Source organism: Pyricularia oryzae, chromosome 6, assembly GCF_000002495.2.
Source record: "Pyricularia oryzae 70-15 chromosome 6, whole genome shotgun sequence".
NCBI classification, from domain to species: domain Eukaryota; kingdom Fungi; phylum Ascomycota; class Sordariomycetes; order Magnaporthales; family Pyriculariaceae; genus Pyricularia; species Pyricularia oryzae.
Window position 1 is genome coordinate 2,653,833 of NC_017853.1, and position 21,797 is coordinate 2,675,629.

Here is a 21,797-nt window from a genome sequence, read left to right on the forward strand (position 1 = left end):
GCCATCATTCAATCACACAGCAGTCATCTCAAGCGTGAAAATTTTCATCATCATAGAAAGATTCGATCTTTGCGTCGATCTGCCTTGGTCATACATGGTCCTGCAATCAGAGACGAATGCGAGATATATACAATGCAACAAACATTTCTTTGCTGGCTCCATTCAGTATACTGGGAATAATAGAGCGCTTAATTTTACCAAATCTCAACCTTGTTTGATTAGAAGATGGGTCCGCCAAGACGAATGGCAACCTGTGTGGAGAAAACATGGTAAGCTTTTTGAATGCAACAATGAGAAGCAGTAAATATGGAGTTACTTACCGACTTGTTTTGGGTGTAGTTGGCCAGCGCAGCCTCGCCCAGCTCACGTCCGATACCAGACTCCTTGAAACCCTGTTTTGTTCACAAATCGTTAGTGATCAGATGGATACCAATCCGAATCTTGTCTGGGAATACTTACTCCAAAGGGAAGCTGGTGGTGGAGCATGTTGTAGCAGTTGACCCAGACGGTACCGGCCTTCAGGGCGTTGCTGACACGGATAGATGTGTTGAGGTCCTTGGTGTGGACGGCGGCAGCCAGACCGTAGTTGGTGTCGTTGGCAAGAGCGATAACCTCCTCCTCGGTCTTGAACTTGGCCATGGCGACGACGGGGCCAAAGATCTCCTCCTTCATAATCTTCATCTCTGGGCGGACGTTGGAGAAGATCGTGGGCTGGATGAAGTAGCCCTTGTCGCCGTGCCTCTCACCACCAGTCTCGACGGTAGCTCCCTCCTCCTTTCCTGACTTGATGTACTCCATAATGCGGTTGAACTGGAGCTCGCTGACCTGAGGACCCTGGAAAGTGTCCTCCTTGAATGGGTCACCGACCTTGTTCTTCTCGGCGCGCTCCTTGAAGGCGGCAACGAACTTGTCGTAGACGCCCTCCTGAACGTAGATACGGGAACCAGCGCAGCAGCATTGGCCGTGGTTGTAGTAGATGCCAAAGTTGACCCAGCTGACGGCAGCCTCGATATCGGCGTCGTTGAAGATAATGTTAGGCGACTTGCCACCAAGCTCAAGGGTGACCTTCTTGAGGTTGGACGAGGCGGCAGCCTTCATGATGGTGCGGCCAACGACGGTGGAGCCAGTGAAAGCAACCTTGTCGATGTCCATGTGTGCGGAGATGGCAGCACCGGCAACCTTGCCGAAGCCAGAGATGATGTTGACGACACCTGCGGGGAAACCGGCCTCCTTGATCAGGTTGGCGAAGACAAGGGCTGAGAGGGGTGTTTGCTCGGCGGTCTTCAGGACGATGGTGTTACCCGTGGCCAGGGCAGGTCCGAGCTTCCATGCCAGCATGAGAAGAGGAAAGTTCCAGGGGATAATTTGACCGCAGACACCGATCTGGGTATCGTTTGGTTGTGTTAGCTACTGCGATATGGCCCCGTATACCTGTTTCTACCCAGAAGGTGGAAATATACTCACAGGCTCAGACCTCGTGTAGTGAAACATGTCCGGGGCAATGTCAATGGTCTTGCCCTCGATCTTGTCGGCCCAACCACCGTAGTACCTAAGGCAGCCGGCGACGGCACCGACGTCACCCTTGGCCATCGCAAGGGACTTTCCGTTGTCGAGAGACTCAACGGCGGCAAGCAGGTCAAGGTTCTTCTCGACAAGTTCGGCGAGGTTGGTCAAGAGCTTGCTTCGCTGTCCAGGAGCAGTTTGCTTCCACTCGCCCTCAAAGGCCTTGCGGGCAGCCTTGACTGCAATATCAACATCCTTCTCGGTGGCTTCACTGACGGAGCAGATAACCTCCTCGGTACTGGGGTTGATAGTCTCGAAGGTCTTCTTGTCGACGCCCTCCACCCACTCGTTGTTGATGAAACTGGTTGTTGCGATCCGCTGGTTAGTTTATGACGTAGTACGAGGATGCCGTTGCGCTTGGACCGTATGATGTACGTACACACCGGTGGGCTGCTGGTAAGCGCCCGTGACCGGAGTCTTTAGCTCTGTGACGAGAGACATGTTGTGATGTGTTGATGAAAGTATGAGCCTGGTAGGCAGGGGTATCTTCTGTATTTGTTTTAGTTGAGGGCAGATGCCGTGAGTAGCCCTGTGCAAAACTGTTTTTGTACCAGGACTGTCAGGCAGAAAAATGTATAAGGTGGAAGGTCGTGAGTTTGGACGTCAAGTCTTGGGGAGTGCGGCGAGTTTATAGCAAGAAGCGGGGAAACTTCGATGGTTACTTGCCCCGAGTTGAGACAGACAAGCCTGCGTGCGCCATCTTGAGCGGAGCTCCCACACCCCTCAACGCCCACTTCTTCTATACACAATTTAAGGGGCTAACGAGTAATAGCTCTTGTACTATGCCATTTCATCTTTTGTCCGTCCCCGCTCAATGTGGCGACCTGCAAGGCTTGCATGGGAACGTGAGATGTCATAAGTGGTAGCAGTACAAACGATACCCACATAGGCCGCAGAAGCTTTGCAGTGCCCGTTGCCGTTACATTATAATTACTATGCACATTACATCAGTCGAAAGCGGATACTCACGGTTCTATCTGGCCCGCTGCCTATTGGCTAGGGCCGTATGTACCCTACCTTAGGTACTTCCAATGCAAGCTTAGATCTAGCGTGAGAACTATGAATACTCAGTATTCTTCTGCCTGCATGTTCCTGCAGAAGACATGGTCTATGAGCACAGGAGCGACACGCGGGTTTCCGAATGCTTCTGTAATGTCGACCTGTCTGGAGTATCTTGTTTTCGGATGGAAGACAGAAAGAACATGGAAGTCAATGCCCGGATTCCGAAAAAAGAATTCCATTCGAACCCGAGGCAAAAGTTGCGTCGTCCCCGCTTCTGTTCAGCTCCTCCGCACCAAAGGATGACGCCCTGACATCGGAATTGCATTCCCATCGGGTCGCAGGATATGCAGCATGGAGAAGCGTTAAAATATGCAGCCTGTAAGGATGTTCCAGGGACCTTCGATACAATGACAGGCAAACCTGCCTAGTGCTTCATTTTTTTATATTTTTTTTATTCTTTTGCAAGCAATGCACTGTTGTCTGTTGGCAGGAGAAGAAATTACCATATTACCAAGGTTGGCATCTCGACATCAATAAGCTACCCCGCACCACAAAGGGCGTCTCGTGGGGTCGGTACAAATCCGCCCATGGCTCTGCCAAGCGGTACTGCTTTAGGTACCTTCTGTGAGATTCAGTACCCCAGGTTCACATTTCATCCCAAGTTATGACCCGATTTGTGTGTTTGCAGCCTAGACACGGGTTACAAAATACCCCGAAATTAACGGCTACCGATGGCATACGCCTTGATGCTTGCTATAACTACCTTGGTCACGTACCTCACTACGTAGTAGTAGTTTTGTTGCCTCGGGGGAATGATCAGCGAGACGTGATTTCCAAGCAGGCGGATCCTTGGGACTAAATAAGACCCGATAAAATCATGATAACCAAACAATAGCGATGCAAAACCACAGCTCCACACCCAACTCCACGTTTATTGCATGTCTGGACCAATTTTGGCCTGCGTGTCAGAGCTTGTTCAGGTCCATCTCAACAACGGGCTGGTATATCTCCGCTCTGCCGACTTTCTTACATTATTCAAATATTGCCAACATGCCCCAGGTGGATGGACATAGGTTTAGAGTGCGGGAATTCTCACGACGGCTTAATTTGTATCACTACATAGCAACAATTGCTTCCTGTTGTGTCACGTAGTAACATGTACCGGGGTCTTTCGGTCGATCGGACACCATAGAAATTACCAGGAATATGCTGGGCGCTCGGTAATCGTCCACACCTAATCCGTACGTGTAAGGTAGGTTACCTAGGTAGGTAGGTAAGCAAGTAAGGTACCTCGGGTACCCATCCGTAGGTAAGTATCCATGGTTCCGTTTAGAATTGCCGCATTTACGGTTGTAGGCCCAGTTCCGTTTGAGCTCGTCACTGTCACCGTTGGCTGCTGCAGATGGCATCCCTCCGCTTTTCGGTCTGACCAAAAAATGACGTCTGACTAAGCACAAGAGCCGCCGGCAATCAACTGATATCTTATCGATAAGATCTTTGCTTGCCTTTTTTTCGTGTTAGAATCTCTCCCAAGTGCCCCATCCAACCTGGGCGACGCATATGGTGGTGTACTTACTACATGCACTCCAAACTCCTAACAGCTGCGTAGAATGCAGATCAAAAGTTAGTGCTGGCGGCCTCCGAAAAATTTATTCTGTTAGTTCATATTTCACTAATTGTTTGTGCGTGTAAGAAAGTGGGCGCGAGGTTAGCATATGCATGTATGAAAGGTATAACAAGTGGTAGTAGGCACGTACCACGTGAAAGTTTGGCTAGGTAGAGCTTCCCCAAGGCGGTAGCGACCAGCCACATCAGGCGCGTCTACAACAAAATTTCTGCGAAGAGTGGGAAAATAAAATAAAATAGTTCGAATGGTCCCAGAATTGAACATAAAAAGAATAGCACCGATCCAAGCACCTCGGAATCTCCAGATTCGGAAGAATGACTGCCAATCGCAAAGTAATGCAATCGCAATAGCATCGAGAAAACGCATACGATTTTTTTTTTTTTCTGCCAGGGCCACCCAAAAATAGAGTCCGCCTGGTTTCGCAAAGCTCTCCGCAATTTTTCTTTCGGCGGCATCTGGACCCAATTTGCAACACCGCTGTCCGCTGCTTCATTTGCAAAAGCCGCTTACCGAGCCCAGCGAACTCGGGAGAACCCATGATACGTCCTGTAGCTGAGACACAGAGGCGCAATAGATCGGTGAAGCGATGGCTGAGATGTCGCTAGGCACCGAGGCGGATGTCGCCGCCGCCGCCGCCGCCCCCGACTCCGCGCCCACGCCTGCGCCCGCGCCCGCATCCCACGATCCTACCAGTAGCGGTATGGCATGTTCCATGCGCTTTTCGCTTGCTTGCTTGGTTGGATGGTGCCCTGCCTCCAACAAAAAGATGCTGACCCAGATTTTCTTGTAGATAACCAGGTCAAGTTCGAAGAATCGACGCTTGACGCCCTCGCCGCCATCGGTACCTGTCTCGATTTCGACACGGTGAAAGCATGCGCAGACCACTACACTCCCAAGCGGAGGAGGGACTCGGAAGAAGAGGCGACGGATGGTGGTGACGAGAAACGAGTGAAAACCGAGCACAATTCTCTTTCCATACAGGATATTCCCGCAGTCGCTTCGGCTTCGCCTCAACCGATGCCTCCTCCTATCGCATCCCCTCCCACTGTTGCGCCGGCTTCAGCGACACCACAACCCTCGGTGCCACCCCAGACTGCTCAAGATACTTCAGCCCTGGGCCCTGATTCGAAAGAGATAGCAGCTCCTCAGCTAGCAACTTCACAAACTCCTGCTGCTACTGAGCTTCCTGCGCCGCAACAGCATATTGCGCAACCGGCCCCCCAGGCGCAAACTGCCCCTCCAGAACAACTTTCTATTCAACAACAACTACAACTGCAACTACAACAGATACAACAGATCTCTCAGCCCACGCCCTCTCCCGCACCTGCAGCACCTGCAGCACCTCAGCCCAGCCATCAACCTGTCGTAACACAGTCCAGCGGCCAGCCACCACCAGCTCAACAACACGTCGTTGCCGAACCTGCCAACATACCTGCGGCCCCTTTGCCGCATACCCAGCCATTAGCAGCCCTGCAGCACGCCGTTCATGAATCTACTCACGTACCTGCAGCTCAATTGCCCAGTGCTCAGCCAGTAGCAGCGCCGCACCAGGTTGCTGCTGAGCCTGCGGCTCCTAGCTGGGACCTTGCTGCCCTCCTCGAATCTGCGCTGGGCGACATTGATGAGCAAGCCTTCAAGACTTTGCAACAACCAGAACCAAATGTCGTCCCTGCGAGAGCCCCAGAACCTGCGCCTCCGGTGCCAGCGATGCCGGTCGCGCAGCAACTACCTCGCCCTGTCGCGCCCGTCGTCAGGCCTAAACAGAAGAGGATGAAGTTTCATGAGAATCCAATCTACATCGTACGGTCTATGGGTCTACATTTTCTAGGCTCTCTAGTAAGTTTTTGCACTAGATCCATTTCCCGATAGTCATATCACCCGGTGCCCACTGACAACTCCCAACTATAACAGGCAGTTCAAGTACTCTTAGCTCTCTCTGAGAGGCCCAGAGTAGAGACCGTGAATGCGATCCGAAGTTCCGATTCTGAGACTGGAAAAGCCTACAAGTCACTGAGCGCCGCTTTCAAGGCTGCGCGTAGGATGTTCTCCGAAACTTCCTCGATCCTGCAAGCAGATGAGCTCAAGATCGAGGAGCCTGGTGACTTTGAGACCATACAGATGGCCAACTTGGCGACGATCTGTTCCACAGTATTTGAGTCCGACACTGCATCACTACTGGAAGCTCACAATGGGTTTTTGCGGACGTTTCTCCCCGAGCTAAGCCCGCTCACGGACAACTTGACGAACCTTTTTCTTAGCTTAAAGACCCAGGCTTTTCTCCGCTCATGTCCGGAAACTGCAGACGATGCCCGAATGCGAGAGCTTCTCGGGATTTACTTCCCGGCCGACGCAGAAGCTCCTTTGAAACAGCTACACCCGGATAGCCCTCTCACTCAGACTGAAAAGGTCTTCATGAGCATGTCGACAAAACGCGGGGAGCGCTTAGGGAATGAAGTGCGGGATACGATGAAAAGGAAGCTACTGGCCATCGAATATCCGTGGGACGGGCTCCTGGATGACCTCAACAAATACCTGCGAGATAATCTTGACAACGTGCTCACGTATGCGGAGAGCCAAGGTATTGAGATTCCCGCTGACGAGGAGTCGATTCCAGAACCTCAAATTGACATAGCCTCTGGGATCGATCTATCTGCGCTCCATGCGGCCGTACATGGAACCGACCCTGCCAAGAACGGGATATCTGAGGCAGACAAAGCCGTGATGGCGTCGGATAGCCTGGGTCTAGGCAAGCTCATTCAGGCCACCATGGATAAGGACAAGGCAGCAGAAACAGAATCCCTAGGGTTGGCATCGCTCATCAATGAGCGGATGGGGGCACATGCCGCTAGCCAAACGTATCAGCAGCATCCACAGGCTGGTCTTACGTACAATGGTAAGCGCTACACCGTTATTTTGATGCGCGAGTGTACTGGGCGTATACTGACAAGTTCGGGCAGGGCTAGGCAACATGCACAACACATATTTATCGCAACCACAATACCACAACGGACCATATCAGCAGCAGTATGCCCAGGCGCCCGCACCAGGCGGCTCGGCTGATCTGCCCCCCAACCAGAGCTCACCCTCGACAGTGCTATATGAACGCGCTCGCCAAGCAGCCGTTGCCAAGTCGACAGTAAGCAATACTCGTCGTGATGGCCTCAGCAGTACCCGTAGGCCCTGGAGTCCCGAAGAAGAGAGGGCACTGATGACGGGGCTTGACCTGGTCAAGGGCCCGCACTGGAGCCAAATCCTCTCTCTGTTCGGCCCGAATGGAACGCTCAGCGACGTTCTGAAAGACAGGTCGCAAGTGCAACTGAAGGATAAGGCCAGAAACCTCAAGTTGTTTTTCCTCAAGACAAATTCGGAAATGCCGTACTACTTGCAGAGTGTTACTGGTGAGCTAAAGACCAGGGCTCCGAACCTCTCTGCTCGGAAAGCTCGCGAAATGGAGCAGGCAGGAGTAAATGCGGCTACAGAGGAACAGGCTCGGGCTCAGGGTATGGCAGGACTCGCGCACGACAGCAAGACAGCAAGTCCCGCACCGCCGCCATGTTCGCCATTGACGCCAGGAGGCTCCGTTAATGGCGGCAGGACAGGCAGCCCGTCCACGCCTTTGCAAACCCATGCCAAGATTCCAATCCCTCCCGCAACCTCGGCCGCCGGGGGCTCTTCAATGCTTGCACACGCCCCGCAAGGTACAAATGGCATACATGGTCCCCGGCCTGGAGTAGCTTCTACTATCGGCCAGATGTCTCCGCACGTCATTGCTGCTCAAGCAAGGACAGCTGCTGCCACGGGGTCGGTACAACCTCAAGCACAATACTCACATGTTCAGACTCAAGCATACCAGTCACAACCGCAACAAGGAGCGCAAATACAGCAACATCTGCCGCCTAGAGCACAGAACCAGGCACAGCACCAACGTCCCTTACCGGCGCAAATTCCAGCAGCACAGCAGCGCAACATACCTCCTAATGCTCAGCCTGGGACGCAGCAACCATTGGCACAGGGTCCTCATCAAGCTCAGCAATTGCCAGGACAGACGCCTCTCCAGTATGCACAGGCCCAGGTCCAGGCCCATAATGCAGCACAAAAGACTGCGCCACGCGTTCCGGCCACACAAGGCCAAACATCGGCTGCCACGGGTCAACAAAACATGGCCTCGTCTGCGTCACGGCCTGTGCAGCACGGACAAGCAGTGCCGCAGAACTACCCGCAGAAACCGCTGCATCCGGCCCCGCAGTCTATGCTCCAGCAACCCACCCAGCAAGCTCAACGCCCGACTACGCAAGGAAACGTGCTAGCCCAGCAACAGCCGCAGCAGCATGCTCAACAACAGCCATCACAAACAGTCCCGCGGCCGCAGCAGCAGCAACAGGCTCCGACAACATGGCAGGTTCAGGGGCAGCCACAATCAACTCCTTCAAATCCGGGGCAGCAAGCACCACGACCGCCTATCAATGGGCTTCAGCCCCAGACAGCTATTCCGGCATATCTTCAAGGGAGCCCGAGGCCCGCCCAGCAATCGCCGTTGACCCTACCTCAGGTACAGAAGGCCACCCCGCCTCCCCACACTACCCAGGCGGCACCACCTCAACAGACAACCACTGTTGCCAACCCTGAACCAGCTCCCGCGCCCGCTGCCACATCTGCAGAAGTCACGGCCTCGGACAAGACGACAAGTCTGGATGAAGACTTTATGCAGAAGATGGCAGCTGCTCTTGCCAAAGCAACCGGGTAGACTTGGGGGTACATCAAGTATCGTGTATCTTTCACTACTATCCTCATCAAAAGGTTATGCCCTACATATTTGCTGGGAATGAGGACAGGTTTCTATTTTCAATATTTCTGTTTATTTATTTTTTGGGGGCGAAGACAATTCACTTCATCTTGGTGTGTTATATGGTGTTTTAGGAGGGAAAAAGGATGCTCACGCATAATATGCGGCATTGTACGGAGTTATGGCCGGTGAATGATACCAATTTGGTTACTTGGATGTGTTTGAGGCTTTCGTGATATATTTTGTCTTTGTACTTACTCGCTGTCGGGGCTCAGCTCGGTCGATCTACTGAGCAAGAAGTACGAGGAACCGGCCCAGATTTACACAATCTTTGTTTGCTGTTGAGGGTAGCTGCTGATGTTTACCCCCGTCACACAAAGTTGGCGCCTCAAGTCATGCGATGAAAATTTCCATTTTCCACTTGCAACCTTGAAACTCATTGCTTATCCGAGAAGGTCGTATGCTGACGGACTGACACATAGTTGCTGGGGTTCACCCACATAATATCTTGCTTTTGGGGGAGGACCGTGGCACATAAAGGTCTGCTGTCAAGCCGTCGTTGGGAGCACATCGGATGAAGTAGCCGCTGGTTTCTAAGGCATTACATGCTGATTCATAGACAAAGCGGAAACCCGGAAAATTGGGCGGGGGGGGGGGGGGGGGTGCGTACGACAGTCATACCGGATACTGGTTCGCCAGAACTGACGGCTTCACAATGGTTACGTGCATGCCTCAACTGGTACAACTACTCATTTTTATGGGTTTGTATCCTTTTGGAAACGGCTTTCATTATTCCTCGGATCAGACAGGAAACTCGCCTTGTTCTTTTAACGCTGAGGTACACAAAATACGGATGCGGTCTGCCTATTGCCCATAAATCAACATCACCACCAGCGGACAACTCTTTGGGCAAGGCCAGAGTGTGAAAACCGCTGCGATCAGTTCTGGATACTTGCGGGCCCACTAAATTCAACAACTTCCATGGAGAAAATGCAAAAGCCTGAGTGGAGGAGGGCGAGCCGACCCAGACCGACCAAAGTGTGCGACGTGCTCCGGCCCCGACATGTAATAATCATGGCCTTGGTTCGACCAGCCCTGAGAGGCAGCCTACTAGAGACGTGCCACACGGCGTTCCGTCATCGGTGGCCATTGCAAATCGGACCCAAGCAGATGTTGTCCGCCAGGATGGATGGGGTATGACAAGGGCTGATACAAGGCGATCGAACATATTTTGCGAACATTTTTAGGGCAGCATAGAAAAAGTGTTTTGTTTTCCTTCTTTTTCCTCCTATCGCCCCCTATCACTCCAAGTGTTCATAATGACAAAGATCTTGAACGCCAAAGCAAAAAAACATAGCAAGCCACAGTAAGCAACCCAACGAATATCGGCTATCAACCGTATATCTCACACCTAACTCATCTGCAGTTTAGACTGGAGAGACTACCCTAGCTGTATACCACCAGCTTATTGATCAGCTTCGCTGTTAGTCAGGGACTTGTGCAGGTTCTTGAGACCGGGAAACAGTCAACGCAGTAAAGCTTGAGCCACCCAGCTAAAAGGGGGAATCTACGAGAACAAAGGCGGGAAAGAGACCACAGGAATAGAGAAACATCTAGCCCCCACCCCGACGGTGGGCCGAGGGGACATAAACGCTACGTTGAGCTCACTCCTCCTTCGATGAGGTTTGAGATTCCTGCATTGAGGCCATGATCTTCAGCTCCAAGACTCAAATTCCTTGCCGGAGCTGTGGCCACCGCTTCAATGGCAAGCTCAAGACGAGTAGGGCCACCTTCAAGAGTGCGTACTGCTCCCGTTGCTACTGTCGTAGCATGTCGGGCGGGCGTATGTGCAGAAACCCGCGAGTCTCAGCGCCCCGTGGTCAATATGATCGCTGGAGCTCTTTTGGTGCTGGAGCTCAAATGGTTGGGGATAGTCCCTATTGTGCCGAGCGTAAGCGCCCATACTTTCCCTGTTAATCTTGTGATTATAAACTCCCATTCCTGGGGGATCGGGGCGCAGTTGACTGACAAGGTCATCACTTTGGATATAGACTTGACTTGCCATGACCATAGCAATGGGCTGCGGTGTATGAGATTTGTCAAGAAGAATGACCCTGACAAATTTCACTTTTGCGATGCCCGTAAGTAGACACTGTCTCTTTCCCATAGGACAACACTATGAATCTGGAAAGGGGCTCACCACGCTCTCCCGACAGACAGCTGTGCATCACCGGACTGCAGTTCCCAAAAGGGTAGCGACCACTCATGTTGCGCGGACCACCGCTGCAGCAAGCAAGGCTGCAGCACCCCACGCCCCGGTCGCAACGTCGGCTGGTGCCCGACGCACACCTGTGAGGTGGAGCACTGCACCAGCGAGTGCGCCGGCGAAGGGCCTCCCCGGAGCGCCGGGCGGCTGTGCGAGCACCACCGCCACTGCAGCGCGAGTAACTGCACGCAGCACTGCCACCGACGTGACAATGGCGAGTACGCGACCCTCTGCGGCCGGCACTACTGTCGGTTCCCGGGCTGTAGCAAGCAGCAGATCGGCTTCGCGGGCACTGACGACGCCACCGGCTCCTCGGTGATGCACGGCAACGCGGGCCCCAACGCCCCCGGCGACCGCGTCGCTGGTTGGCCGGGCTTTTGTCAGGACCACGCCTGCGTGTCGCTGGGATGTGGCAATGCCCGTGTGGCCGTCGCTCTGGGCGGGCAGTGGTGCCATGTGCACGAGTGTGACGTCCTCGGGTGTCGGTACCAGAAGATCCCTGGCGGTTCCAAGTTCTGCCGGGAGCATGTCTGTCAGCGGCGACACTGCCCGCGAAAGGCGGACGAGAACGGCGACGGCTTTTGTACAAGGCACCGTGGTTGCGCCGAGGCGGGGTGTAACAGGGACCGTTACGTGGAGGATGATGTGGTGAATGAAAGGTGCGATAGACGTAAGTGTCCTCCTTCATCTTGTCTTGGTGACATTTGTCGTTGTCGTCAAGCCCTTCACACACATACGAGTAACAAACTAACTAACAAAACCACATTTTCCCCCCTTTACAAAAAGACTACTACGTCCCCTGCCACTGGACCAGATGCGCCGAGAAGCCCGTCCCCGAGAGCGCCTTTTGCGAGGAGCACGTGTGCGCGCACCGAACCTGCCGCGACGGCCGCGTTCCCGGCAGCCCGTCGGTGTACTGCGGTGGCCACACGTGCGCGGCCGAGGGGTGCTACGAGCTGCGGCGGCACGCGACGCTGCCCGACGGGGCCATGGCCATCGGCGGCGGGCCAAACGGACACGGCCTGACATCATACTGCAGCAACCACTGCTGCCACAGCAGTGACTGCGGCGACCGCTGCGCCGACGGCAAGGTCTACTGCTCGGCGCACAACTGCGCCGTCGACGGTTGCAGGGAAAAGGGCACCGTCAACGTCCCGCCGCAGACATATAACGGGCGAATCATCTCGAATAACAATGCCAAGGTCTGCGAGACGCACTACATCAGGGAGGACTATCGTCGGATCGGACAGAGTGGCATCGGTAACGGCGGCGGTGGTGGTGGAGGTGGTGGCGAGTACGGCCCTGACATGCTTGGGCGCTTATTGGGTCTCGGTGGGAGAGGCGGCAGAGAAAGAGGCGTCCATATTATTGCCGACTCTCCGAACCCTTTTGATGAGCCTGTCCCAGGAGCCGGGGGCTGGCACTCTCACTGGTAGGTAAATATGGTGGGATTTCGAATTCATGGCTTGAAGGGATGGAATCATTTGTATTTGAGTTGCGGTTTTGTTATTCCCTGGTTTCGGCATGCCAATGAACTTGTTAGAATGTAAGAATGCTGCGGATGGTATAATTGGGTTCGTTGCTTTACCGAATTGACTTTGCTCTAAGTTGTTTAGGCTTGCCACAACGAACTATTAGCTTGCTATCTTTGTTCCAGTCATTCATCTCTGCTTCTTTGCTTTCATACCAAACTCCGCTGCGTAAACATTAGCACCAGCCAGCGCATTGTTCTCGATGCAGACAGCGCACATGCAATGTAGTAATCTCGCAAGACATGGGCATCATCATAAACCATCATGTGTAGCAAGCTCGTACAACAGAGGCACTCCCGCCACAACTTGCATCCGTCCCATGATGCTGTACAGAGAAGCTTATCCTACCTTCTTAGTAACGGCCTCTTCCACCATGTCCGCCACGGAATCCTCTACCTCGGCCCCCACCACCTTGACCGCCTCGGCCACCTCGTCCTCGTCCTCCAAACCCGCCTCTACCACCTCTGCCACCCCCTGAACCACCGCCGCGGCCACCGCGGAAGCCTCCTTGGTCCGGAGGGGGGCCTTGGTTCTTTCTCTCCAAGCGCTCCTCATCCGTTGCGTTCCATAGGTTTTTAACGCCTAGCAGCTCACAGAATGCTGACGTTTGGGGATTCGTATACTCATCTGGTTGTTCCGGTACGCCTTCAGGCTGACCAGGAATATGAGGGGGTGCGGTGATGACAAAGTTTTCCGGGATTGCCAGCTTGTCCTTGGCCACAATGTTCTCTTCGACCCAGGTGCGCTCGGCTTGGATCAAAGGCTTGTAGTGTTCCTCGCCCAAGTCGGTAGTCGCAGTCGCGTTAGAGTCTCCAATGATCAGTTCTGACGCGAAGACGCGTGTGATAGCCAGCCATTCAGGATCGTACTCTAACCTGTACTTGGGCGGAGTATCGTTGGATGAGCCGGTTGATGATCGGTCCAAGGGGCTTATATCGCAAAGTTGAAGAAAGTCATGACCAGGAAGGCATTTGCTAAGAGCCAGGAAGCGAACCTCTTTGTTGGTGATGCCTTCGGGTACAGGCTGGCCTGGCGTGCGCTTCGCCCTGGATTCGGTTGGAGCTTGTTGAGGAGGAGGAGCGAAGGATGCCGGCAGTTGGTTCCGGATATCTTGACTGATAAAGGAGCTGGCTGCAGTAGTTGTGGTATTATTTTCATTCGTGGCCTTCTCTGTGGATAGTGGTTTTGCTTTTCCTTCCCCGTCTTCTTCTGGCTGACCCCCGGGTGCTCCTGGTGCTGTATCTTGGGCTTCGTCGTCGTCTAGGTCCAGATCAATTGCATCCGGATTGACCACTTTTCCATTGGAAGTGTTTTCGCTAACAACATCCTTTGCTGCTGCCGTCTCGCCATTTGTAGAAGTCGATGCTGCTGCTGCTGCTCCCGCTCCAGCAGCATCATCATTATCGTCCATATCCAAGTCGATTTCGTCAGGATTTTCGATCGTAGGGGCTGAAGCCTCAGCCGTCAGATCCTTCGCTTGAGCGACAGGGCCATGGTCGATCTTGTGTGCCTCAACACCATCATCCTCCGTTGGGGGTTCATCGGTGTAAACCTTGAGTGCAGCAAATTTGCAGTGCATATGAGACGCAAACCAGTATGCCGGGCGAAGTCGATCCATGACATACGTAGCAGCGGGATTTCCCAGCGTGCCAGCCTTGGACTCATCCCGGAGGAAGGGCTTTTTCCTAAACAGAGCACCTTCGTCTCCGTGCCTCTCAACCGCACGAGGCCAGTCGTGGCTGAGACCAATGTCGACCTGGGTGCGAATCTGCAACAGCTTCCGGACGTCCATCTCCCTTACGTGGTAGAAGCTCTTTATGTTGGACTCGCTAAAGGGCAATCTTTCGTGGTGGGGCTTGCGGTAGTCGTAGCCGGCCCAGATGCCTCCCAGGGCAGCAATACGCAGCGGACCAAGGCGTACCACATTGGCAGGGCCCAGATAGTAAATGTTCGGAGCCACCCAGCCGCCGTAGAAGAGCTCCCAGGAATGAGAGGCAGCTTCGTGGTTACCGCCCGCAAAGATGGTCAGGTAAGGCGCGGTGCGGGAGCCCGAGTAGTACTCGTGAAAATCACCTATCGTACGGTATTTGACCGGACATGACATGACGGACAAATCGGCGGCGTTGCGAACGGCCTGAAAGTCACCCCCGATGATGAGGAGGTCGACCGTGTCCCAGCCACGCTCCTTGCAAGAGATTGCGACAGCGGCATAGATTGCGTTAAGAACACCGTGACCCTTGATATAAGAAGACCTGGTTAGAATTGGTAGCATCCAACATGGCAAGCTGGGTCTCACTCACGCATCCATGGACGGCCACGCGCAGACCATCGGGACTGGTAAAGGTTTGGGTTTGTGCATCTCCCATTTTGCCCGCACCGTTCAGACAAAGTTCTGGGGACTTGTTCTCAGTTTGATGGCGCTGTACCGAGTGTGAGTCGAAAATTTTAGTGGAAGCCTAACCAAAGCGATCGATCTGCATGAAGCTCTTTGGCTCAAAACTCCTGTACAGCTACACCTAGTTTTGCGAGGGCAATTGAAGCCAGAAAATCGATCATTCGAGGTATCTAGCTCGAGTAAATAATTTGGACTTGAGGCTGTTAATGTTTCCCATGCACCTGCAAGTTTTAAGAATGGGACATCGACTCGCAAGGCAGGTAGAAAAGGAAAGGCTGCTACTTCTCGTGGGCTCTCATGATGAATCCATTTTGAGTGAGCACGACCAGTATGGGTATGTTCACAGTATCAGAAACATCAAACACCGTACCGAGTCAATCATTTTTAGCAATCTTGACCGTTGCAGAACGACAGTATGGTGAGCCCATCAGCGCACTGTTTCTGTACTCTCCAATTTTCTCTTAGCATGGGATTCAATTGATTTTCTTTGATTCTTTACCTCAGGCGCACAACACTGTTTTTGCCAACTCCAAGCGGTCATGCCTATGAAAAGTCATTATGTATCGTGTCATCAGTAAAAAAAAAAAGCTTGTCTTGGCTAACATTCACTTCAGCCCTGTCGTTTGCCGTATGACTTCGATTCTGGGAGTTCCCGGGATGCTTGCTGTTCAGCTCCCGATAATTTCCAGGGACCTGGATACGCCATGCGCAAGCGCTAAATTCGATCCCGGTCCAGCGGCGTCTTTCTTTCGCTCGAGTGAACGGAGATTTACTTTTGCTTTTAAACGTCTTGCTTCCTCCTTTCAGAATTCTCACGATATTCTTTGTTCCTTTGTTTAGCCTAAATCACACTTGAACACTGTCTGTCAAATTTGACAACCTTTGCACACATCCCTTCCGCCAGCCTCTTCCATCTCTCCCAAATCAACCTCACCTATATTCTTTTTTTATCATGGTCGGACTCCATCTCAGTTACCGCTGGTTGCGGTGGACTAAACCGTCCGAAAAGCCGGAATCTCTTCCCGACGGTGTCGAGCGGCACTTCGTCAAGACCCCTTTGGGCGACATAGAAGTTCTCTACTCTGGCCCAAGTGAGGAAGCCACGCCAACAACCTCAACCCCTAGGCAACCCTTGTTCTTTGTTCATGGCGGCATGGGCAGTGCCTGGGTGTGGCTCGAGTATATGCGGTTCCTATCGTCCCACGGCATCCCATGCTACGCTGTTTCCATGCGCGGACATGGCAACAGCTGGCATCCAAGCTACATCCGCATGGTGTTCTTCACACCGCGCAGCGCTCTCGCACAGGATGTTGTGGCTGCTATTCGATGGACCCAGCAGCGCGAGCAGGGCGCCGAGGTTGTACTGGTAGGGCACAGCAGTGGCGGCGGTATGCTTCAGGGAATTCTTTCCGAAGGCTTGGTTTCCGCTAGTGGTTTGGTCCTTGCAGGCGCAGTTCCAGGGTTTGGATCGTAAGCCTCACTCTTACCTACGGACCCGAAAACTGTGATTGGTTGCTAACAGACTGCTCTTCTCAGAATGGGTGTTTACATGAATTGGTGGCGGGCAGACCCCTGGTTTGCCTTAAGGATGATGCTACATGGGTGGCATTCCAACTCACCACTTTCCCACCCAGCTCTCGTGAAGAACATATTCTTCAGCAACGAGGTCTCCGACTCATACGTGGTTAATTTCTTCAAGCACTCCAACTCATACGAGAGCTATTTCTGGCCCTTCAGCATGATGAGGCCTTTCGTCAAAGCCAACAGTCTGCTGAAGCAGCTTGGTGGCATCAGCGGGTGGGACAGGCAGCGTATTCTGATTTTGGGCGGGGGTGGCGACAAGATAATGACCGTCCCCATCATGCAGAAGCTGGCATCGTACTATCGCCATGGTGTTTTGCAGTTGGTTGGAGAGGACAAGCTTGCTCTGGAGGCAGTCGAGGATGTTGAGCCGTTAGCGGGTGAAGGTGGCTTGGACGATGCCGGGCAGGGTGTGCAGTTCTGCATTGTGCCCAAGGTTGGACACCATATGCAGAACGATGTACATTGGGAAATCGGTGCGAGAAAACTTCTCGAGTTCTACAGGCAGCTTTCATAGTTAGTGTGGCAACGTGAGGAGCTTACCGGGTGCTCCTGTGCACTATCATGGACCTTCTCAGAGTTTGTTTAGATGTAACTTATACCCTCTGTCTGTATTCCAATAAACTTCAAAATAATGAGAGCAGTTAATGACAAAAGCCCTCTCAATATTGAATCTTCAATGGGCTGCCCTGTGACACTTAACGTGTTAAAGAGCTTTCTCCATGGAAGCCCGTCGGGCATGGCGTGCAGGGTAGGTCAGACACGTCAGACTTTCATGGGCAAGAGCTCAATTCATTGCGGGGTTCAGTGTAGGGTAGGCAAGCAAAGTGCAAGCAAGCCTGATAGGTTGGGAGCCAGGCTATTTCATAATTTCGACAGATTACCTAGCACGTCAGAATCCACCCTAAAACGACAAGCATTGGTTAATTAAAGACGTTTGGGTCACCTACAGTACTTTTCACGCCCATCCCCGCCAGAGATTTGGCGGTCGATCGCGACAATTCTCCAATCGCTCACGACAACGCGACCGGCGACATTAAAACCGTCTTGTCGATGCACCACAACACGCACGCATCGCATCCAGCAAAGAGTCGCCCAACATGAGTGTATGCCGTTCCCCCCCCCCCTCACCTAGCGGCTCGCCGGCTAGCTATACTTCCCTCAAACAAGGTCCAAAAGAGCTCAATCAGCTAGCTAACTTATGCCCGTCCTTGACCGCACAAAACAGTTCATGCCAGTCAACCCGCGGCCGATGCTGCAAGACCTGTACGCCAGCGCGCTCCACACAACTCATGCGACGATAAAAGCGAAAGCATAAAACACTAACCACTACGAGCAAAAAAAAAAAAAAACAGTGTCAACAAAGACGTTTACGTGCGCCTAAAATGGGGCGAAACCGAATACAAGGGCAGGCTGGTCAGCATCGACAGCTACATGAACATACAACTCAGCAACGCGCAGGAATATATCGATCAAAAGCTCGAAGGCGATTTGGGCCAAATCCTAATCAGGTGCAACAACGTACTCTGGGTCAGGAGCGCGGCAACCGACGAAAATGGCGACGTCAAAATGGAGTAATTTGGGGGCGGAAAGCTGTATTGTGAGGGAGGTGGACTAAACCCGAAATATAACAGAAACGGTTTTTGATTTTCCTGGGCGAGCTCGGGCTACCGTGCCACTGTCCCGATATTTGCTGGACGGGGCGGGATATAGCCGGCATGGAAATCGCAGGACATACCAGTGGCTGAAGGACATTACTCTGAGAAACAAAGAAAACTCTCGATATATCGATGCGTAACGGGTGGGTCAGGCACAAAATGCTGAGCGAATAGAAAAGGCGAGACAACCTGCTCGCTGAGAGTGATGATATTGACGGATAGGAAGCTCTGTGACGAACCAACGCAGACATTCTCTATACTTGGGGGACACAAAAAGAAAGAGGCAGATACAAAGCCTTTTTTTTATCCTAATGCGGATGTTTGATTGCTAGATATCTTGAAAAAGACCTTCACATCAAACATGCTATCTTTCTACTGCTGTGCAAATCGGAAGCTCCAATCTTCACCCTCTGTGTCTGGCTGACCCAAAGATACGCCTCGACCATCCACTCGTACCAGACCCTCGTGTCATCGGTCTGTCTCCACATGCTCACCTCCAACTCTGCATCCTCAGGGAAGTAAAGGGGTTTCTGTCGGACATGTTAGATCACGCACAGGCATGTCGAGTTAAATCCAGTAAAGTAAGGGTATAAAAAAGTTCTTACGTTTAGAGGGAAGTAGATCGGGAACCAAGAGATCATATCCTTGCTCTTCCGGTCGATCTGCTCCGGCAGAATGCTGATCTCGACCAGCTCCTTTTCCTTGCCTTGAACCTGCGACGCGTACAGAGTCGACTCGAAATACCCAGCCAGGCCGTGCATCACACCACGCCGGCCGCACACAAAGGTCAAGTGGCAGTGTCTTGCATTGTGCTCGTTCAGTCCCGACGAGAGGTTCATGGCGCCGCCGCCTCCACGGATCGGCCTCCTATGGGGACCGTGTTCGGCCGCCCACTTCTCGGCAAAAGGAAGGCGGACGGGGTGCACAAACTCCCAGGCTTGCTGGAACCGCGGCTTTCCAGGGACGCCACGGCTGGCGAGGAAGTCGATAGCAAAGAGTCGGACGACCCAGGGCGTGTTGTAGGAGTTGGGGTCCGTGGCGAATCGGCCAGAAATCTCTGCGTGAAGTTTGGGATGAGCAATGGGGCTGAGATGCGCAGTGTACGAATGCGGGATCGAGATTCCGTGAGGTTTGGCCAAATGGCGCTGGATACCATCGAGGCACTCGGGAGACAGTTCGTTGTCTCCAAAAGATCCCAGAAGCTCGGTGACGAGGATGTCGACGGATCCGGCCGGGTTTTCGGCAGTTACCTTTTGCCCTGCTGGAACGATGCCGTCCCACTCGCGCATGTCCGTCTTGATCACGCGGACCTTTCCACCCCATACCCTCTCATTTTGCCTCAGCAGGTAGACATAGGCATTTTGGTTCTTCTCCAATGCCCACAGCTGTACGGGGAAGCCTGTAGCAGCGCTTGCTCGGAGCACGCGGGTAACCAACGGACCACGTCCTGCGCCTGCGACTGTCACGACCAGTTCTGGTTCCTGAGTCTCCTTGTTGAAGCCTGATGTGGGCTTCTTGAGAAGCTTCCACTCGGCCATTGCCTCGGTGATGGCCTTCTCATACTGGTCATACTTGACCGGGTCACCCTCGAACATCTCGTACGTGGATGATTCAAGGTTATCAGAAAGTGGCTGCAGAGGCGACTGCAGCCAGTCCTGGAAGCTGATGAGAGCCGGGGACTCCAGTTTCCCGTAAGGAGGCTGCTGACGTTCCAAATGCCTGAGGTATGCAACTTCCGGGTTGCTAGCAATGCGGCTGTCACCATTGGCGGCCTCAGCCAAAGTTGGGAACTCTGATCCCGCTTTCTCAGCCCTGGTGAGCTCTTCTTTGGATGGCCCAAGATCGTACACTATGAGCCACGGGTAGGCCTTCAACCTCATATACATGTTGATCATCTCTTGATGATTTTTGGTGAGAGAAGGATGACCGGCCCTGTTCTTCTCGAAGGCGTTGGGTCCGAGTGTCAAGTAATGTAGTGGCTCCGCAAACCACCTTGTTTGTAGCTCCTTCTCCGGAAGCCTCTTGGGGATCCTCATAGCTAGGTGGATGGCTTGTCAACTACAGCACCGCCATCCGTCATGTTACGGTGTATGTCAAACTTCACTCACCCACAAACAATCTTACATTGTAATCGTTGACAGACCTGATGGTATGCCAAGTGTCCCAGGCACTGAAAAGATCAATTTCCTTCTTCTGCGCAACTTTGGTCTGCCTTCCCACAGCTTCAGAAAGAAGCATGTCTGTTTCCTCGAGGTTTGGCTCTCGGTACATTGGCATGTGGATGATGAAGTTGAGCCTGGTCGCAATCAGGAATGCCTCCTGGATAGCACGGGCGTATTGTGCAACACCTTTGGCATCTTCATCTCTCCGGGGACCCGGGATGACTATACTGCGAACACCGCAGAAGTTGGCATATGCGACTTCGAGATTGAGGGCCTGGCGAGACAAATCCGCGACCAAAGGGTCCTCGGAGCAGAGATCTATCCATGGGCTGGAGTATGCAATGATTGCAGAGACAAAGGATGAGGGGAAGAGTGAGGTATCATCGTCCGTCAAGGTCGAAATGATAGGACCAGGAAGTGATGGGTTGGCCTTTTCGGCGTCAGTGAGGCCAAACTCTTGAGTCTCTTTCACGTGAGAGTTATACAAGTCCACAACCCGTTGACGGAAATGGCGGTTGGTCACGGGAGCTGTGACAAAGTTGAACTAGAGGCAAATGTATTGCGTTTTAGCTTCTTGAGGAAAAGATAAAATACAATGCTTGACAAAATTTGGGCACTAGAAATTCACTTACACCGGAAGCGAGAACATGGGAATGGTGGTTGTCGGTTAAAGCATCCCACCTGCCGGACTCATGATTGCCTATGACAAATCCAGGCCGGCCAGCATCGAAAGATTCATAGTCGGCGCTCATGTCGGGAGACGACATTGCATGAGATCTCGCATATAAAAATTGTTAGTGATTAAATTTCTCCCGGTTGCTGAGCTTGGATCAAGGGACCGTTTATAGCACAACTGCACAGTAATATTGGATGGATATCAGGCCAGTCAAAGCCTGAAAGTCGCTTAGTGGGTTAGGTGCCGTGCCTGGAAGAATGGGTAGTTGCAGTGGCATTTAGCGCAGCGCGGGCCCTTTGAATGTGCATGCAGCCGTCTGTGCAGACCGGAAACAGCGGGGGAGAAGAGAGAAAATCAGGGTCTACAACTGTCAGGGCAGGAGCCCTGTTTTGTTTACCCCGCGATTGACAATTAATCAGGCAGGCGGTTGGGATACAATAATGGTTCATCTCACTTGGGAATTGGCAGATTCCACATTAAAAAGTTTTACAGCTTCTTGAGTGAGACTGTTATGGGTTTGGTAACAGCCTAATTAATCTACATGTGTTAATC

At 52.8% G+C, this 21,797-nt stretch overlaps 7 protein-coding genes across 7 annotated transcripts; 4 read left to right on the forward strand and 3 right to left on the reverse strand.

Annotated features, from left to right (window-relative positions):
• Positions 1-33: 33 nt before the first annotated feature.
• Positions 34-2,440, reverse strand: MGG_03900 (aldehyde dehydrogenase). The gene is made up of 5 exons (XM_003719928.1): positions 1,943-2,440; positions 1,465-1,864; positions 460-1,383; positions 321-392; positions 34-251 (listed from the first exon to the last, which is right to left on the reverse strand). The coding sequence occupies exons 1-5, from the start codon at positions 2,002-2,004 to the stop codon at positions 219-221; spliced, it is 1,491 nt and encodes a 496-aa protein (XP_003719976.1). The 5' UTR covers positions 2,005-2,440; the 3' UTR covers positions 34-218.
• A 1,898-nt stretch (positions 2,441-4,338) lies between these two features.
• On the forward strand, positions 4,339-9,429 carry MGG_03899 (uncharacterized protein). Its single transcript, XM_003719929.1, has 4 exons — positions 4,339-4,890; positions 4,983-6,028; positions 6,104-7,085; positions 7,150-9,429. The coding sequence occupies exons 1-4, from the start codon at positions 4,779-4,781 to the stop codon at positions 8,934-8,936; spliced, it is 3,927 nt and encodes a 1,308-aa protein (XP_003719977.1). The 5' UTR covers positions 4,339-4,778; the 3' UTR covers positions 8,937-9,429.
• Positions 9,430-10,307: 878 nt separating this feature from the next.
• MGG_03898 (uncharacterized protein) lies at positions 10,308-12,782 on the forward strand. The gene is made up of 5 exons (XM_003719930.1): positions 10,308-10,341; positions 10,402-10,926; positions 11,027-11,116; positions 11,192-11,911; positions 12,028-12,782. Exons 2-5 carry the CDS (start codon positions 10,683-10,685, stop codon positions 12,675-12,677), a joined length of 1,704 nt encoding a protein of 567 aa, XP_003719978.1. The 5' UTR covers positions 10,308-10,341; positions 10,402-10,682; the 3' UTR covers positions 12,678-12,782.
• Positions 12,618-15,499, reverse strand: MGG_03897 (lariat debranching enzyme). Its single transcript, XM_003719931.1, has 2 exons — positions 15,074-15,499; positions 12,618-15,009 (listed from the first exon to the last, which is right to left on the reverse strand). The coding sequence occupies exons 1-2, from the start codon at positions 15,137-15,139 to the stop codon at positions 13,126-13,128; spliced, it is 1,950 nt and encodes a 649-aa protein (XP_003719979.1). The 5' UTR covers positions 15,140-15,499; the 3' UTR covers positions 12,618-13,125.
• Positions 15,500-15,910: 411 nt separating this feature from the next.
• MGG_03896 (uncharacterized protein) lies at positions 15,911-17,422 on the forward strand. Its single transcript, XM_003719932.1, has 2 exons — positions 15,911-16,638; positions 16,705-17,422. Exons 1-2 carry the CDS (start codon positions 16,121-16,123, stop codon positions 17,264-17,266), a joined length of 1,080 nt encoding a protein of 359 aa, XP_003719980.1. The 5' UTR covers positions 15,911-16,120; the 3' UTR covers positions 17,267-17,422.
• Positions 17,423-17,654: 232 nt separating this feature from the next.
• On the forward strand, positions 17,655-19,046 carry MGG_03895 (small nuclear ribonucleoprotein F). Its single transcript, XM_003719933.1, has 3 exons — positions 17,655-17,855; positions 17,978-18,015; positions 18,105-19,046. Exons 1-3 carry the CDS (start codon positions 17,850-17,852, stop codon positions 18,325-18,327), a joined length of 267 nt encoding a protein of 88 aa, XP_003719981.1. The 5' UTR covers positions 17,655-17,849; the 3' UTR covers positions 18,328-19,046.
• On the reverse strand, positions 18,552-21,571 carry MGG_03894 (protein arginine N-methyltransferase). Its single transcript, XM_003719934.1, has 4 exons — positions 21,202-21,571; positions 20,516-21,113; positions 19,013-20,445; positions 18,552-18,937 (listed from the first exon to the last, which is right to left on the reverse strand). The coding sequence occupies exons 1-4, from the start codon at positions 21,334-21,336 to the stop codon at positions 18,758-18,760; spliced, it is 2,346 nt and encodes a 781-aa protein (XP_003719982.1). The 5' UTR covers positions 21,337-21,571; the 3' UTR covers positions 18,552-18,757.
• Between the last annotated feature and the right edge of the window lie 226 nt (positions 21,572-21,797).

Coding starts and splice junctions, on each gene's coding strand:
- MGG_03900 (XM_003719928.1), bottom strand. CDS start 2,004: ATGTCTCTCGTCACAGAGCTAAAGACTCCGGTCACGGGCGCTTACCAG. Junction 393..459: donor ACCACCAGCTTCCCTTTGGA/GTAAGTATTCCC, acceptor TGAACAAAACAG/GGTTTCAAGGAGTCTGGTAT. Junction 252..320: donor ACTACACCCAAAACAAGTCG/GTAAGTAACTCC, acceptor TTCTCCACACAG/GTTGCCATTCGTCTTGGCGG.
- MGG_03899 (XM_003719929.1), top strand. CDS start 4,779: ATGGCTGAGATGTCGCTAGGCACCGAGGCGGATGTCGCCGCCGCCGCC. Junction 4,891..4,982: donor CCACGATCCTACCAGTAGCG/GTATGGCATGTT, acceptor ATTTTCTTGTAG/ATAACCAGGTCAAGTTCGAA. Junction 7,086..7,149: donor GGCTGGTCTTACGTACAATG/GTAAGCGCTACA, acceptor AAGTTCGGGCAG/GGCTAGGCAACATGCACAAC.
- MGG_03898 (XM_003719930.1), top strand. CDS start 10,683: ATGATCTTCAGCTCCAAGACTCAAATTCCTTGCCGGAGCTGTGGCCAC. Junction 10,927..11,026: donor TAGTCCCTATTGTGCCGAGC/GTAAGCGCCCAT, acceptor CTTTGGATATAG/ACTTGACTTGCCATGACCAT. Junction 11,912..12,027: donor GAATGAAAGGTGCGATAGAC/GTAAGTGTCCTC, acceptor CTTTACAAAAAG/ACTACTACGTCCCCTGCCAC.
- MGG_03897 (XM_003719931.1), bottom strand. CDS start 15,139: ATGGGAGATGCACAAACCCAAACCTTTACCAGTCCCGATGGTCTGCGC. Junction 15,010..15,073: donor GCGTGGCCGTCCATGGATGC/GTGAGTGAGACC, acceptor TCTTATATCAAG/GGTCACGGTGTTCTTAACGC.
- MGG_03896 (XM_003719932.1), top strand. CDS start 16,121: ATGGTCGGACTCCATCTCAGTTACCGCTGGTTGCGGTGGACTAAACCG. Junction 16,639..16,704: donor GCAGTTCCAGGGTTTGGATC/GTAAGCCTCACT, acceptor TGCTCTTCTCAG/AATGGGTGTTTACATGAATT.
- MGG_03895 (XM_003719933.1), top strand. Junction 18,016..18,104: donor CGGCCGATGCTGCAAGACCT/GTACGCCAGCGC, acceptor AAAAAAAAACAG/TGTCAACAAAGACGTTTACG.
- MGG_03894 (XM_003719934.1), bottom strand. CDS start 21,336: ATGTCGTCTCCCGACATGAGCGCCGACTATGAATCTTTCGATGCTGGC. Junction 20,446..20,515: donor CAATGTAAGATTGTTTGTGG/GTGAGTGAAGTT, acceptor CCATCCACCTAG/CTATGAGGATCCCCAAGAGG. Junction 18,938..19,012: donor CGATCTACTTCCCTCTAAAC/GTAAGAACTTTT, acceptor CATGTCCGACAG/AAACCCCTTTACTTCCCTGA.